Source organism: Bufo gargarizans, chromosome 5 (assembly GCF_014858855.1).
Source record: "Bufo gargarizans isolate SCDJY-AF-19 chromosome 5, ASM1485885v1, whole genome shotgun sequence".
NCBI classification, from domain to species: domain Eukaryota; kingdom Metazoa; phylum Chordata; class Amphibia; order Anura; family Bufonidae; genus Bufo; species Bufo gargarizans.
Window position 1 is genome coordinate 478,168,092 of NC_058084.1, and position 17,277 is coordinate 478,185,368.

At 47.5% G+C, this 17,277-nt stretch overlaps 1 protein-coding gene across 2 annotated transcripts in view; it reads right to left on the reverse strand.

Annotated features, from left to right (window-relative positions):
- Window positions 1-414: 414 nt before the first annotated feature.
- The window catches only part of TAC1 (tachykinin precursor 1), a 32,549-nt gene continuing 15,686 nt past the window's right edge, over window positions 415-17,277 (reverse strand). For both annotated transcript variants that reach the window (XM_044294899.1, XM_044294898.1), the window contains exons 3-5: window positions 12,076-12,169; window positions 10,898-10,921; window positions 415-1,245 (exon numbers count right to left, since the gene is read on the reverse strand). In XM_044294899.1, the coding sequence (XP_044150834.1) occupies window positions 1,196-1,245; window positions 10,898-10,921; window positions 12,076-12,169 (168 nt within the window). In that variant the 3' untranslated portion in view covers window positions 415-1,195. The remainder of the gene's footprint in view (window positions 1,246-10,897; window positions 10,922-12,075; window positions 12,170-17,277) is intronic.

Consider the following 17,277-nt stretch of genomic DNA (forward strand, 5'->3'; position numbering starts at 1 on the left):
CTTCATCAGTAGTCCTAAACCTGCCTCTCTCCAGTTTATACAAAACTACAACTCTCAGCATGTCCTGGAATGGACTCAGTAGCAGCCTCCTGGAATCATGTGTGCACCCTTTATCAGTAGTCCTAAACCTGCCGCTCTCCAGCTTATACAAAACTACAACTCCCAGCATGTCCTGGAAAGGACTCCATAGCAGCCTCCTGGAATCATGTGTGCACCCTTCATCAGTAGTCCTAAAACTGTTGCTCTCCAGCTTTTGCTAAACTACAACTCCCAGCATGCTTTGCACCAGCTAGATCCCTGCAGGTTGGAGACCACCGCCGTAGACGATAATCAGAATAGTTACAATGGCGTCAGATCTATAGAATATACAATGTGAAAAGAAACAAGCTTGAAACGCAAAGAAATGTTGCAAAATCTCAAGTTTTTTTTATTCAAAGTGCCACTATCAGAAAAAATCTAAACTATGAAATGAAGACTTTGGATTCACATTCAGGAAATAAAATGAACATGCTGCAATGATACCGATATCTGGTCAAGATCAAAAAGTACACGAGAAACATTGAACATCCCCCACGGAGGTCCAGGTAAAACAGGGAAACGTTAGGGGTAGTGAACCTAATGGACTATAACCACCAGCATGTTCTGCCAGCTCAGGGTTGGTGCTCATTGCAACCCCTTATAGTGGATGGACAGGCCATTTCCACATTTGGGAGAATCTGCTTCAGTGAAGAACCTCAACTTAAAGGGATTGTCCAGGATTAGGTATTGCAACTCCTCCCCATTCACTTCAATGGAGCTGAGTTGCAGTACCAGACATAACCTGTGGACAGGGGTGGTGCTGTTTCTGGAGGAAAGCAGCCATGTTTTTCTAATCCTGGCGAACCCCTTCCCGCCATTTCCAGTCATCATCACATGAGGTTCCTCACCATGACAGATCCTCCTAAAATCAGTTGGGCCGCTCTCCAATCGTTTGCCTAATATGGTAGCCCGATGAGAGTGATAGTTGGAGAATTACAGCACACTTATAGGACAAGTATCATTGCCACACTATTAAAAATAATAACTTTATTGAATATACAAGCTAATAAACCGATTTCAAAATAAATAAGTATTCATTTTACACTGGATATCATATATTACACTTCATCTTCTGGTTCACGGAATGAAGTTTAATCAGTGGATCGGGGGGGGGGGCTCATTTGCGTCTTCTTTCGTAATTATGTATCGTGTTCCTTTCTGATGATCCTGTCGAAAAAGATACCATGGTTAATATATAGAATTATCTACAAGATAGACAGAGATAGATAGACAGATAGATAATAGATAGATAGATAGATAGATAATAGATAGATAGATAGATAGATAATAGATAGATAGATAGATAGATAGATAGATAATAGATAGATAGATAGATAGATAGATAGATAGATAGATAGATAATAGATAGATAGATAGATAGATAGATAGATAGATAGATAATAGATACATACAGTATAGAGTTGTGCTATAATACAGCCATCAGTGGCACATACAGTACAATACATGACATATGTAGAGATGTATCGGGGAGAATAACGGGAAGAACCTCTATGTAATTAGTAGTAATCTTCATTATATTAAAGTAGAAGGTGGGGGATGTGCAGATCGGAAGAAAAGGATGACCCCCCCCCGCATTGACTGTACATATGGTGCCTGGACCAGGAAAGCTTCTCTCTATGGCAGGCATGTCCAAACTGCGGCCCTCCAGCTGTTGCAAAACTACAACTCCCAGCATGCCTGGGAAGCTTATAGCTATTCGGGCATGCTGGGAGTTGTAGTTTTGCAACAGCTGGAGGGCCGCAGTTTGGACATGCCTGCTCTATGGTTTACAGACAGAAGGTCCGCGTGGTACTGGCACAGCAAACTGGGAAATCCACACAAACAATTTATAGGCACATGATTTCCAAATCCGCACAGAAGGAAAAAGAGTGTGGCTGAGGCCTGTCTGATCCGCTACACGTCGCCGGCACAGTGCTATGCTGCACAAAACTCCACTCCTACTCCGCACGGTGTGCAGGTAGCCTCAGGGTGCTTCCCCACTGGCGTTTTTGTTTTCCGGTATTGAGTTCCGTCACGGGCTCAATACTGGAAAAGAACTGATCAGTTTTATCCTAATGCATTCTGAACACTTGCCGGAATGCTGGATCCAGTATTAATTTCCATTGAAATGTATTAATGCCCAAGTGTTCCGGCAAAACGGATTCGGTTTTGCGCTCTACCGTTAAAATTGAGAAAAAAATTAACATCGGATCCGTTTTTCCGGATGACAACTGGAAAGACGGATCTGGTATTGCAATGCATTTGTGAGACAGATCCGCATCCGGATCCATCTCACAAATGCATCCGTTTGCGTCCGGATTGCCGGCAACGGAACTGCCTGCCGGAATCCTCTGCCGCAAGTGTAAAAGTAACCTTAAAGGGATTGTATGAGATTACAAAAATGCTGATCTGCAATACCAAACATAGCCTATGGGGGGAGCTGTTCGTACAACCCTTATAAAATGACTTTTTTCTATTGCTATGGGAATGCCATAAAATCATCTTACACTGTAATTGTTTATACCCCAGGTGTCGTGTCACCCCAAATGGCAGTGTAGGGCCTCTTGCACACGCCGTATGGCTTTTTCAGTATTTTGCGGTCCGCAAAAAAACGGATCCGCAAAAAATACAGATGACATCTGTGTGCATTTAGTTTTTTGGCGGAACGGAACCTCTGGCCCCTAATAGAACAGTCCTATCCTTGTCCGTTATGCGGACAATAATAGGACATGTTCTATGTTTGAACGGAATGGAAATGCGGAAACGGAAGGCATACGGAGTAACTTCCGTATTTTTTTGCAGATCCATTGAAATGAATGGTTCCGTATATGGTCCGTATACGGAACGCAAAAAATGGAACGGAAACGGGAAAAAAAAGACGTTCGTGTGCAAGAGGCCTTATATTTCATCTCTGGAGGTTCCACTCCTGGTTTTGGCTTATAAATACTAACCAAATACTGTCTGTGTGAAAGTGGTCAATCTATACTCTCTGCTGTTTTCGCTCTGTGCTGTCTGCCCCCAATATGTGCTGACTGCCCCCAATATGTGCTGACTGCCCCCACTCTCTGCTGACTGCCCCCAATATGTGCTGACTGCCCCCACTCTCTGCTGACTGCCCCCAATATGTGCTGACTGCCCCCACTCTCTGCTGACTGCCCCCAATATGTGCTGACTGCCCCCAATATGTGCTGACTGCCCTCACTCTCAGCTGACTGCCCCCACTCTCTGCTGACTGCCCCCACTCTCTGCTGACTGCCCCCACTCTCTGCTGACTGCCCCCACTCTCTGCTGACTGCCCCCACTCTCTGCTGTTTTTGCTCTGTGCTGACTGTCCGTTCTCTGCCCCCACTATGTGCTGACTGTCCGTTCTCTGCCCCCACTATGTGCTGACTGTCCGTTCTCTGCCCCCACTATGTGCTGACTGTCCGTTCTCTGCCCCCACTATGTGCTGACTGTCCGTTCTCTGCCCCCACTATGTGCTGACTGTCCGTTCTCTGCCCCCACTATGATCTGACTGTCCGTTCTCTGCCCCCACTATGTGCTGACTGTCCGTTCTCTGCCCCCACTATGTGCTGACTGTCCGTTCTCTGCCCCCACTATGTGCTGACTGTCCGTTCTCTGCCCCCACTATGTGCTGACTGTCCGTTCTCTGCCCCCACTATGTGCTGACTGTCCGTTCTCTGCCCCCACTATGATCTGACTGTCCGTTCTCTGCCCCCACTATGTGCTGACTGTCCGTTCTCTGCCCCCACTATGTGCTGACTGTCCGTTCTCTGCCCCCACTATGTGCTGACTGTCCGTTCTCTGCCCCCACTATGTGCTGACTGTCCGTTCTCTGCCCCCACTATGTGCTGACTGTCCCCACAATGTGCTGACTGTCGCCACTCTCTGATGACTGCCCCCACTCTCTGCTGACTGTCCCTATTATGTCCTGACTGTCCCCACTCTCTGCTGACTGTCGCCACTATGTCCTGACTGTCCCCACTCTCTGCTGACTGTCCCTATTATGTCCTGACTGTCCCCACTCTCTGCTGACTGTCGCCACTATGTCCTGACTGTCCCCACTCTCTGCTGACTGTCCCTATTATGTCCTGACTGTCCCCACTCTCTGCTGACTGTCCCTATTATGTCCTGACTGTCCCCACTCTCTGCTGACTGTCCCCGCTATGTGCTGACTGTGCCCGCTATGTGCTGACTGTGCCCGCTATGTGCTGACTGTCCCCACTCTCTGATGACTGTCGCCACTATGTCCTGACTGTCGCCACTATGTCCTGACTGTCGCCACTATGTCCTGACTGTCCCCACTATGTCCTGACTGTCCCCACTCTCTGATGACTGTCCCCACTCTCTGATGACTGTCCCCACTATGTGCTGACTGTTCCCACTATGTGCTGACTGTCCCCACTATGTCCTGACTGTCGCCACTATGTCCTGACTGTCCCCACTCTCTGCTGACTGTCCCTATTATGTCCTGACTGTCCCCACTCTCTGCTGACTGTCGCCACTATGTGCTGACTGTCCCCACTCTATGCTGACTGTCGCCACTATGTGCTGACTGTCCCTATTATGTCCTGACTGTCTCTATTATGTCCTGACTGTCCCCACTATGTCCTGACTGTCCCCGCTATGTCCTGACTGTCGCCACTATCTGATGACTGCCCCCACTCTCTGCTGACTGTCCCTATTATGTCCTGACTGTCCCCACTATGTGCTGACTGTCCCCACTATGTGCTGACTGGCCCCACTCTCTGCTGACAGTCTTCACTCTCTGCTGACAGTCTTCACTCTGTGCGGACGTCTGTTAGTAGCCCATGGGCGTGATTCTGCGCTTTCATGATGAATTAGGGATGATGCAGCAGTCCCCGGGATTCTTCTCTGCAGCCATTTAACAATTTGTCATCATTTGCATTGACGTTTTAAAAACTCGTTCCCGTGGAGTAATTAATTAAGCAGCACTTGATGTGTAATGTGCAAGCTCTATGTACTTAAAGGAGAGGAACTAAATAATTCAGAGAGCAATATTGGCAGGAGGTGTTCGCTGTGCTCCGCAGTTGACCCTGTCACTTACTGAGGCACCAGGGAGTCCATCCACCTCGTAAAACGCCCTCCGGTTCCTGCTCTCTAATCCTTCACAGGATCCCCCAGACTAAGGCTGAGTTCACATGAGCGCGTTTTCTGCGCGGGTGCAATGCGTGACGTGAACGTATAGCCCCCGCACTGAATCCTGACCCATTCATTTCAATGGGTCTGTGTACATAGATTTTTTTTTTTAACGCATCAGTTCTGCGTTCCGTGAAAATCGCAGCATGTTCTATATTCAGCGTTTTTCACGCAGCCCTGGCCCCATAGAAGTGAATGGGGCTTCAGTAAAAAACGCATTGTATCCAGAAGCAAGTGCGTTTTTCACTGATGGTTGCTAAGAAATGTTGTCTGTAAACCTTCAGTTTTTTATCACGCGTGTGAAAAACGCATCAAAACGCATTGCACCCGAGCGGAAAAACCTGAACAACTGAACGCAATCGCAGACAAAACGGACTGAACTTGCTTGCAAAATGGTGCGAGTTTCACTGAACGCATCCGTATTGTTCGTGTGAAAGAGGCCTAGGAGCTCATGCACACAAATGTATTTTTTGTTTGCATCCGATCTGCATTTTTTGCGGATCAGAGGCTGTCCACATCCGTATGTCCATTCTGTGGCCCCGCAAAAATATAGAACATGTCCTATTATTATCCACATTATGGACAAGGATAGGGTAAGGTCTAATATGGGCCGGACGTTGCGTTCCGCAAAATGCAATCTGCATGAGCCCTCAGGGAACAGTTTGTGCTCCAGAGCCACATGCATTGACCCTGTCCGTCTGCACCTGGAATCCCTACAGTTCCATATTACAGACCTGTATACGCAGAGTGTGCCGCCATATAGTATTCTCCCCTTTTCTAATACGGCATGTAGTGTTGTTATGCAATTAGAAGCACGCGGTGGTACAGTATGGACCTACTGTAGGCGCCATAAATATGGACTCCTATTACTGCTATGTGCATGGGGACTTATGGGGACGGCAAGCTACGGCACCCATCACAATACCACCCTGCTGTCTCCCCCCTCCTCTTCTATGTCTCAGGGGTCTACACACCCTTGGGTCCCCATTCAACATCTGCATTAGGGTCCCAAATCCCATTGTGTAGGATCTAAAATCCTTTTAAATGTGAGCTACTCACATACACGTGACATTCTGTGACTCCTCTGTGCAGTATTATAGGACTGGTGGTCAGTAGAGGGGTCATGGTGTCCCCCTTGGACGCCAGGGCTCTGCTTCCCAACCCCAATAGCCATGTCACTGCAGTTTGCCGATTTCTCAAAGTCCCACCCAATACTAGGGGCTGGCGCTCCTACATGGAGGTGGGGACATCCACAGGTCACAGTAGGAGGCAGATTTGCATTTGGTTTTAATTGTGCCCCCTCCTCCCCGGGATACATCTTTCTGGTGGTGTGCCAGGCAAGAACACCTAATATCAGTATTATATAACAGACCGCACACATAATAGGGATCCATCAGCCCACTTCTCAGTATTAGGCCTCATGCACACGACCAAAAAGCGGGTCCGCAATATACAGGCACCGGCCTGTGTGGGCACCGTTTCACGGAAATTCGGAAGATACAGTGAGGAGGCATGGAGCGGAATTCCACGGAAGCACATTTTGGTCCGTGCCTCTGCACTGCAAAAAAAAAAAAGAACACGCTCTATTTTTTTGCTGTGAGGACGGATCGCGGACCCATTCAAGTTGAAAGGGTCTGCATCCGTCAGCACAGGCCACACGGACGGTGCACGCGCAATTCGCGGTCCCCAATGCACGGCACAGGAGGCACATGTTCGTGTGCATGAGCCCTAAAACGGAGAGCACTGTCAGTATCCTTCTGTTCTGCCGGCGTCCAGATCTGCGGCTCCGTTGCAGAGAAATCACGTCTATTCTGAGCTCTTTAGTGCAACAAAGGCGGCACCCTTGCACCACGTTGCACCAAAAGCTCTGCCCTGTATCCTGGATAGCACCGCGCCCCCAGCTGTGAGTGACAGGTGGTGATGTAATTTCGCCTGGCCCTGTGTGCGCCATCGCCCTGGGAGTATAGCCCTGGTGCTTGACAGGGCTGCACAGTACAGAACTTCAGGCTGTACTGCGCATGCGGCAATTCACAAAACAAAGGCACATGCACGAGACCACACAGGGCCAGGCTTAATTACATCCCCAGCCTGGCCCTGTCACTCACAACTGGGGGGGTTGGTGCTATCCACCATACAAGGCAGAGCTTTTGGTGTGACCAGGTGCAAGGGTGCCGCCCTCGTTGCACCAAAGAGCTCATTTGCATATCACAATAGACGTGATTTCTCTGCAACGGAGCCGCAGATCTGGAATGCGGGCAGAGACATGTGAGCAGAAGGAACCTGACAGTGCTCTCTGTTTAATTCGGAGGCTGACCAATCCCTTAATGCTGATGTATAGGGTAAATACATACCGGAAAATAAAGACCTTTTGCCCATAAGTCCAAAAAACGAATCTGATTTATACCCTGAAAAATATACATTTCAAGCATTGTGGCTTTTAGAAATTTTTTGTAATTTTTTGAATGATCACATAAGATCCCATTGATCATTGATCCCAAGTTTATGTACGGACCCTTTAATATTCAGTCCAGAAAATCACAGATATGAGAGGCAGGCGGATGGATGGGGGCTGACCAGCAGAGAATGAAGTCATTTAAAGGGGATCACAGTTTCGCCAAGCGGATTGTTTTGTGGACAAGCGGACCTTATCCTCCATCTATAGTTACACTGATAAGGTTGGCAGTTCTATACTTACCAATGTTTTAGTTGGTAAAATCAGGACATCTAAGCCCCGACCTGCTAAACCTTGCCTCCCACCTGGTAATGCCCACTTATGGGTTGAGTTTACAGTAACCCCACCTATTTCGACCCTAGAACAGCCCGAATTTGCCGGGAAAGTCTCTGAAAATCAAGGACAGTCCCAGCAATTTCGGGGACAGTTGGTAACTATGCAGTCCTCCTGCTGGGAGCTGTAGCTTGGATGGATTGGGCCTTGGTGCATAAGCTGTACTTGGTCTGGATGGTTCTGATCTGGACTCTTCATCAGTCCCAGTCTCCAGAAAGTGAAATTTGGAGACTTATTCTGGTGGTTTAAAAGTAGAGTAGCTCTACACGACCACCCTCGATTTACAAGAGCAGCTTCCCTATCTGGAGGACTCACATGCATGGTCTCCCTTTTGTTTTATAGTGTGCTATGTAATACCACATTTCTCCTGTAGTGGCCACTCCAGGAAATACATGTTCCTCAGTTATATCAGCCGATCACCAGGGTTTTAGCTGCCAGCTCCATGGTGATCAGCTCATCACCAGTAGGTCCTCAGAAACGGATCGGAGAACCTCTTTAGAGACGGTCTTGACTTATTGCATGTCATTTAACCTTTTTATATACATAGCTGGCCTCTCTCTCTTTCTCTCTCAAAATTGTTCTGCTCACCCTTGGAAACAGACAACACCCCATTGCTAGAAATTGTGACCCTTTGTAGCTGTCCACTGAGTTCCCACAATGCACTGCTCTGTGGTAACAGACGATCGGCAAAACTGTGAACGCAGCTTTAGATGTGAATGGAGAAGAAAGGCATCATATCAGTTAAAATCAGCACAAGACAAGAAAATCTAAGGATTGCTCAAAATTTTCTGTAGATTGTGTGAGGAAATTTCTGTGATGATTCTCAGGATTGTATTTCAGGAATGATCATAAGGCAGATGAAAAAAAATTGATTTGTCAATGAAACCAAGCGGAATTTTTTAGATTTTCTGGATTCGTTGGGAATCACGTGATTATGCTGATTTATGCAGACGATCACAGAAAATCGCCAGTAAAGCTAGCACCTTTCTAACTTACGCTTTCGAGATATCTGACCGAATCCTACACGTGGAAGAAGAATAGCAATGTAAAATATTTTAAAGTAAGTAGTAAAACATTATTGAAGGGGGCGTGGCCTCGCTAACCCCCCCAAAAAAACAGCTTAAAGGGCTGTTTGGGTTACACTAGGCAATGCCAAGCACTGGAAACCCATCATCCATGAGCAGTGCCATGGAGGTGAATGGAGTGCCAGTACGCACGCTCGACAAATATAGAAGAGTATTCCTGTTGCGTATCCGGGAATACCGTACCTGCCAGAGCTCCTCTTTAGAGCCCATCTGTCAGCAGATTTGTCCCTATGACACTGGCTGACCTGTTACATGTGCACTTGGCAGCTGAAGGCATCTGTGTTGGTCCCATGTTCATATGTGTCCACTTTGCTGAGAAAAATGATGTTTTAATATATGCAAATGAGCCTCTAGGAGCAACGTGGGCGTTACCATTACACCTAGAGACTCTGCTCTCTCTGCAACTGCTGCAGCTTCGCACTTTGATCGACAGGGCCAGGCCGGAAAACGTCATCACGTCTTGCTATGTCAAAGTGCAGAGGGCGCAGCATATGTAATGTAGAGAGAGCAGAGTCTCTAGGTGTAAAGGCGACGCCCCCATTGCTCCTAGTTGCTCATTTGCATATATTAAAACCTCATTTTTCTCAGCAATGCAGGCACATATGGACATGGGACCAACACAGAAACCTTCAGCTGCCAAATGCACATGTTACAGGTCAGCCAGTGTCATAGGTGCAAATCTGCTGACAGATGCCCTTTGCTGACAGATGCTTTTTAAGGGAACTCTAAAAGTAAAACCCACTGGGCATCATTGATAAGAACAGAAAAACCGGCCTAGCCGACAATACAAGCCCACTTGGGGTTGTCAGATTCAAACACGCTTTCCCCTTTAACTTTGGTTGCTATGGGAACAAGACCCATGGTGTACTGCCAGTTGCAGGGCCAATGCATGACACTGGGATGGTCTTTTTGGTATTCATGTGTCATGTCGTGTCCCTAAGGCCCTGCACTAGGCATGACATAATGTATTGGTGCACCCTAGAGTGTTCCCTTAAAGGGGTATTCCCATCTTGATTATGTCCCATAGGTGGAAATTCCACCTCTGGGATCCTCTCCTTGCTCGAGACTGGAAAGCATCCCCAGTTATCTAAATTCACTTTTACCCATTCTCCATATAGGTGTGTGTCCACAGGACAGGCCATAAATATCAAGATGGAAATACCCCCTTAAGTTAGGCATTCTCTGCCTGCTGTGTTTTGTTGCTGTTTGTATTCCTGAAAATCTAATAAAGTATCAAGAAAAAAAAAAGGTAAAAAAAATTGTACAGACCAATAGTAGAGCAGTTAACCAAATCATCCAATCAGATCGCTTGTTTCATTTTCTAAGCAGCACTAAGCTCTGATAGGTTGCTAAGGACTGCTGTTGTGTTTCTCCCTAGCAACCGATACTATTCTGCCAATCTGGTTAAATTCTTAGCCTCCATCTTGGTGGTCATGTATAAGGCCGCCTTTTCTCTGTGCTCTGCATTTAATGAACCACCCTTATTGCGCACAGATTCTATCATATTAAGCGCTAATTAGAACACAAAATTAATAATGATACCGCCCTACGCCAGCCAGATTGTTATAATTGCACATCTGCTGGATCTCTCATGTTTTCTTTATAACAGTTCACTAATTTGATTATGTGCAGTCGATGAGGACTGGGGGGATGGAACAGTAATATCAGAAAGAACAAAAAAAACGGATTGGTAAAAACTATGCAGGAAAGGGTTAAATGAACGAGATACGCTGTAAATTGCAGAAAAAGTGACGTATACAGAAATATGGAACGTAAACAGTAAACTTACTTTTGCGGGACATCTGGCCATATCCTAAAAAAAAAAAAAAAAATTTAAATTAGTCGGCAGCCATTTTATAGAAGTTCAGTCACTAGTCGCCAAAAGTTGATAAGACCAACATCTCCATTCGTGAGTAACATCACTAAATATTTTCCCTGCCCATCCTGGTGGTGACATCACAGAGTTTAGCCATCTGGTTGACTAGTAAGCAGAGATGTCATTAATAAGCCCACCCATTCACTGAGCCTGTTTGATGAATAGGGTGGAGTGTCTTATGGGGGGTTTCCTAAGAATTATGATATACGGGGACTTCCACCTAAAGAGAACAGGTGTCCCCTGGCCAAACAAAGACTGAACGGAGGGATGGCAGCAGAAGTGGACACGCTCCATTCAGTCTCTGCCTGGATACATTGGCTGGCACCGAACTTTGAGGGGATTCTCCTTCTCCCAAGAGGTGGACCCCACTCCTATCAGACAATACATGGACAATTTTATATTTTAGGAGATCCTTTTAAACTGCAAACATCCTAAAAGTAGATGATCTCCATGATCCCTTTAGATGTTTGGATATTGATATGTCATAGCCTGAAGAAGTAAAATGGCCTCCTACTCTTAACGCTGGACTTCCTTCTAAGTTCCTGCAGGGAGTAATCTGTGCTTTGAGGATTACAAGACATTGTCCTGTTTTTCTATTGCTCCAACACATCTAATATGAAAAATAAAGAAACTTTGAGAAAAGTCTCCATGGTAACAGACTACAATCTAGCTCTGCGTAGTCTGATCTTGCAGTCGTAGTCCTTCCATCAGGCTCATTTTTGCAAACCAACCAAATGTAAGTTTAGCAAGAAGTAGAGGTCAGATGGAGAGTTTGAGTTTGTTGTAATCTGCTACCGTGACGACACATAGGTCTGCACAGGAGCTGTAGACACAAAACGGTAGGATATTTTTATTGGACCATTTGTAAAGTTTTTCATTTTGGATGCAGCAGAGCAATAGATTTTGTTATTAAAATGTCCTTTTTTTTAATCATTTTCCAGGGTACAGAGACATCAATGGTGAGTGAGGTAAGTACGTTGTACATGAAACCATGGCTAACTCTAACCTCGTGTAATAAATGCATCCGTAACGTAATAACCCTCGTTACATAACATATAAACAATCAGATATTACGTATTTCTATCACTTACCGTTGTTCCTCTTTCCCATTAAACCATAGAACTGATCAGGTCTTGGTTTCCTTGCAATCCTCTGTAGAAAATTTTCAAACACTGGTAATTCCTCCTAAAAAAGAAATGTCCAAAAAATAAAATTAATTTAAAGGGGTTATTCCACTATTAATGTGAAAAATGAAAATCAGACATCATCTAGTACGTGACAGTCTCTTTCTAATAAAGCTAGAACCAGCCCTGTACCTCACATGGGTCCAGAGATCTCCACATTCATTGCTCCAATTGCTCCGCTAGATTTATTCCAAGCTGGCAGCTCAAAGGGCATGTCCTTTCTGCTGCAGCTCTCTACTTATTATAGCTCGGGGGGGGGGGGGGGTCTTTCTGCTGATGCTCACTTCCTATCAAAGCTCAGCGAGTGTGTCCTTTGTGCTTCAGCTCTCTCACTGTCACAGCTCAGGATGTGTGTTCCTCTACCGCGGCTCACTCCCTATCACAGCTTATGGGGTGTGTCACCTGTGCTGCAGCTCTCTGCTTATCACAGCCCAGGGGGTTTGTCCTTTCTGCTGAATCTCTCTATAACAGCTCGAGGGGGTGTCCTTTCTGCTGCAGCTCTCCCTATCCCAGCTCAGGAGATGTGCCCTTTCTGCTGCAGCTCACTCACATTGCCTGTAAATGACTACGAGTTTTGCCTGATCGCTCAGTGCTCCACAGAGGTGTCTTGGGTCATCTCTCGACCACACCAGGACTACTCCAGGAGGTAGCAGCCTGGTGGCTCTCCTGCAGTTAAGTCTAGATCACTGTAAATGGGTTAAAGGGTAAATACAAGGGGATCACCAGGACAATGTCCTTAGGTTTAGCCCAAAATCAAACTTGTTGGTTTTCACACCCACTGCTATAACACACTTCCGTCCCTTTAAAGAACATCTTCGAGGCAAGGGTTGAGTAGCGGATTTTCAGTGGCTAATTGGTGGTGTCCTGATCTTTACTATTTCCTATGCCACAATGGATGTAAAAAATAAATAAATTCATATTTTAGATGACATCTTTCTAGCAAAGCGACAATCGGCCCTGTACCTCACATAGATCGAGAGATCTCCCCAATCATTGCTCCGATTACTCTTCTAGAGTCTCTTCAGGCTGAGTGTCCCTTCAGGAGTATCTTTCTCCTTTTCACGGCATAGGAGTGTGTCCTTTCTCCGTCAGCTGTCTCCCTACCCCAGCTGTGTCCTTTCTGGTATAGCACTCTCCCTATCACGGCATAGGAGTGTGTCCTTTCTCCGTCAGCTGTCTCCCTACCCCAGCTGTGTCCTTTCTGGTATAGCACTCTCCCTATCACGGCATAGGAGTGTGTCCTTTCTCCGTCAGCTGTCTCCCTACCCCAGCTGTGTCCTTTCTGGTATAGCACTCTCCCTATCACGGCATAGGAGTGTGTCCTTTCTCCGTCAGCTGTCTCCCTACCCCAGCTGTGTCCTTTCTGGTATAGCACTCTCCCTATCACGGCATAGGAGTGTGTCCTTTCTCCGTCAGCTGTCTCCCTACCCCAGCTGTGTCCTTTCTGGTATAGCACTCTCCCTATCACGGCATAGGAGTGTGTCCTTTCTCCGTCAGCTGTCTCCCTACCCCAGCTGTGTCCTTTCTGGTATAGCACTCTCCCTATCACGGCATAGGAGTGTGTCCTTTCTCCGTCAGCTGTCTCCCTACCCCAGCTGTGTCCTTTCTGGTATAGCACTCTCCCTATCACGGCATAGGAGTGTGTCCTTTCTCCGTCAGCTGTCTCCCTACCCCAGCTGTGTCCTTTCTGGTATAGCACTCTCCCTATCACGGCATAGGAGTGTGTCCTTTCTCCGTCAGCTGTCTCCCTACCCCAGCTGTGTCCTTTCTGGTATAGCACTCTCCCTATCACGGCATAGGAGTGTGTCCTTTCTCCGTCAGCTGTCTCCCTACCCCAGCTGTGTCCTTTCTGGTATAGCACTCTCCCTATCACGGCATAGGAGTGTGTCCTTTCTCCGTCAGCTGTCTCCCTACCCCAGCTGTGTCCTTTCTGGTATAGCACTCTCCCTATCACGGCATAGGAGTGTGTCCTTTCTCCGTCAGCTGTCTCCCTACCACAGCTGTGTCCTTTCTGGTATAGCACTCTCCCTATCACGGCATAGGAGTGTGTCCTTTCTCCGTCAGCTGTCTCCCTACCCCAGCTGTGTCCTTTCTGGTATAGCACTCTCCCTATCACGGCATAGGAGTGTGTCCTTTCTCCGTCAGCTGTCTCCCTACCACAGCTGTGTCCTTTCTGGTATAGCACTCTCCCTATCACGGCATAGGAGTGTGTCCTTTCTCCGTCAGCTGTCTCCCTACCCCAGCTGTGTCCTTTCTGGTATAGCACTCTCCCTATCACGGCATAGGAGTGTGTCCTTTCTCCGTCAGCTGTCTCCCTACCCCAGCTGTGTCCTTTCTGGTATAGCACTCTCCCTATCACGGCATAGGAGTGTGTCCTTTCTCCGTCAGCTGTCTCCCTACCCCAGCTGTGTCCTTTCTGGTATAGCACTCTCCCTATCACGGCATAGGAGTGTGTCCTTTCTCCGTCAGCTGTCTCCCTACCCCAGCTGTGTCCTTTCTGGTATAGCACTCTCCCTATCACGGCATAGGAGTGTGTCCTTTCTCCGTCAGCTGTCTCCCTACCCCAGCTGTGTCCTTTCTGGTATAGCACTCTCCCTATCACGGCATAGGAGTGTGTCCTTTCTCCGTCAGCTGTCTCCCTACCCCAGCTGTGTCCTTTCTGGTATAGCACTCTCCCTATCACGGCATAGGAGTGTGTCCTTTCTCCGTCAGCTGTCTCCCTACCCCAGCTGTGTCCTTTCTGGTATAGCACTCTCCCTATCACGGCATAGGAGTGTGTCCTTTCTCCGTCAGCTGTCTCCCTACCCCAGCTGTGTCCTTTCTGGTATAGCACTCTCCCTATCACGGCATAGGAGTGTGTCCTTTCTCCGTCAGCTGTCTCCCTACCCCAGCTGTGTCCTTTCTGGTATAGCACTCTCCCTATCACGGCATAGGAGTGTGTCCTTTCTCCGTCAGCTGTCTCCCTACCCCAGCTGTGTCCTTTCTGGTATAGCACTCTCCCTATCACGGCATAGGAGTGTGTCCTTTCTCCGTCAGCTGTCTCCCTACCACAGCTGTGTCCTTTCTGGTATAGCACTCTCCCTATCACGGCATAGGAGTGTGTCCTTTCTCCGTCAGCTGTCTCCCTACCCCAGCTGTGTCCTTTCTGGTATAGCACTCTCCCTATCACGGCATAGGAGTGTGTCCTTTCTCCGTCAGCTGTCTCCCTACCCCAGCTGTGTCCTTTCTGGTATAGCACTCTCCCTATCACGGCATAGGAGTGTGTCCTTTCTCCGTCAGCTGTCTCCCTACCCCAGCTGTGTCCTTTCTGGTATAGCACTCTCCCTATCACGGCATAGGAGTGTGTCCTTTCTCCGTCAGCTGTCTCCCTACCCCAGCTGTGTCCTTTCTGGTATAGCACTCTCCCTATCACGGCATAGGAGTGTGTCCTTTCTCCGTCAGCTGTCTCCCTACCCCAGCTGTGTCCTTTCTGGTATAGCACTCTCCCTATCACGGCATAGGAGTGTGTCCTTTCTCCGTCAGCTGTCTCCCTACCCCAGCTGTGTCCTTTCTGGTATAGCACTCTCCCTATCACGGCATAGGAGTGTGTCCTTTCTCCGTCAGCTGTCTCCCTACCACAGCTGTGTCCTTTCTGGTATAGCACTCTCCCTATCACGGCATAGGAGTGTGTCCTTTCTCCGTCAGCTGTCTCCCTACCCCAGCTGTGTCCTTTCTGGTATAGCACTCTCCCTATCACGGCATAGGAGTGTGTCCTTTCTCCGTCAGCTGTCTCCCTACCACAGCTGTGTCCTTTCTGGTATAGCACTCTCCCTATCACGGCATAGGAGTGTGTCCTTTCTCTTGAATCTCTCTCTATCAGATCAGTGGTCCTTTCTGCTACAGCTGGGGGCAGCTGAAGGATTGAACTGAGCATGTGCGACCCCCACCCCAGTAGGTGGACGTGCAGATTGCTACACAGATTGAACACCAGGTGGCACCATTATAATGAAGTAAAGAGGATATCTCACAACTGGAGCATTTTTTTTGTAACCAAGTTAACTTTCATGCTGAATTCTAATAAAATAACCTTTAATGGGGGCACAATCCCATTCATTTCCAAATCCTCTTCTGAGGCTTCAGCTGAATGTTCAATTGCACAGATGATACCCAGAAGTGGCGTCAGGATTATTGCAACACTGGTCATGAAAAGCATTCTCCATTGCTCTTCCCTGCTGATGTGATTTCTACACAACTAGTGTCGGACTGGGGTTCCTTGGGCCCTCCAGAGGAAACTATTCTTGGGGCCCAACCCTTATATCATAAGTAGAGATGAGCGAATTTCTTTAAAATTAGATTCGGCTGCTTCTACGAACTTTACTTCACGAAGTGCATTGTTTTGTGAGTAGCGGGTGCAATGACAGGGAGCTGCGATAGCGCCGCCCCCGTCATTGTACCCCTCAGATGCCGCGTTCATACATGATCGCAGCATCTGAGTGTAAAATCAAGAATAAAAAAAACATGAATTCAAACTTACCGCCTCTATTTGCTCGCGACGGGCCGCCAGCCTCCATCTTGCTTGAAGATCTCGGCCGAAATCCTGTATGGCGCGAGATTACGAGATGTGGAATTTCGCGCCGCTCGGGATTTCGGCCGAGATCTTCAAGCAAGATGTAGGCTGGCGGCCGGTCGCGAGCAAATGGAGGCGGTAAGTTAGAATTTTTTCGTATTTTATGCTATTTCAGGTTAAATCGATTCGCTGACACCAAGCGCGAGGAAATTCGGTTTCTAGGCGAATAGAATTTATCCTGAGATTCGGATCGAACGATTCGATTCGCTCATCTCTAATCTTCAGCAATGTCTCACAGGTTTTGATTGAAAGAGTGGCAAGAGATTGGCGCCATAGGCAGCTGCAAATACTTTGTATTCTCCTGGACCTTTGGGGTCCACCTGAGGATCCTCTGGAACTGTGGTGGGCCAGTCCAACGCTGCATGCAACCCTTTCAGAAGTGATTTATTCCAGCAGCCTGAATGATGAAGATCGCCCCCTAGTGGCCCATTTTATAAAAAAAATATAAAGTTTTTACATTTTCCACTCAAATCAACATATTGCAAAGAGACCCTGTGAGCAGA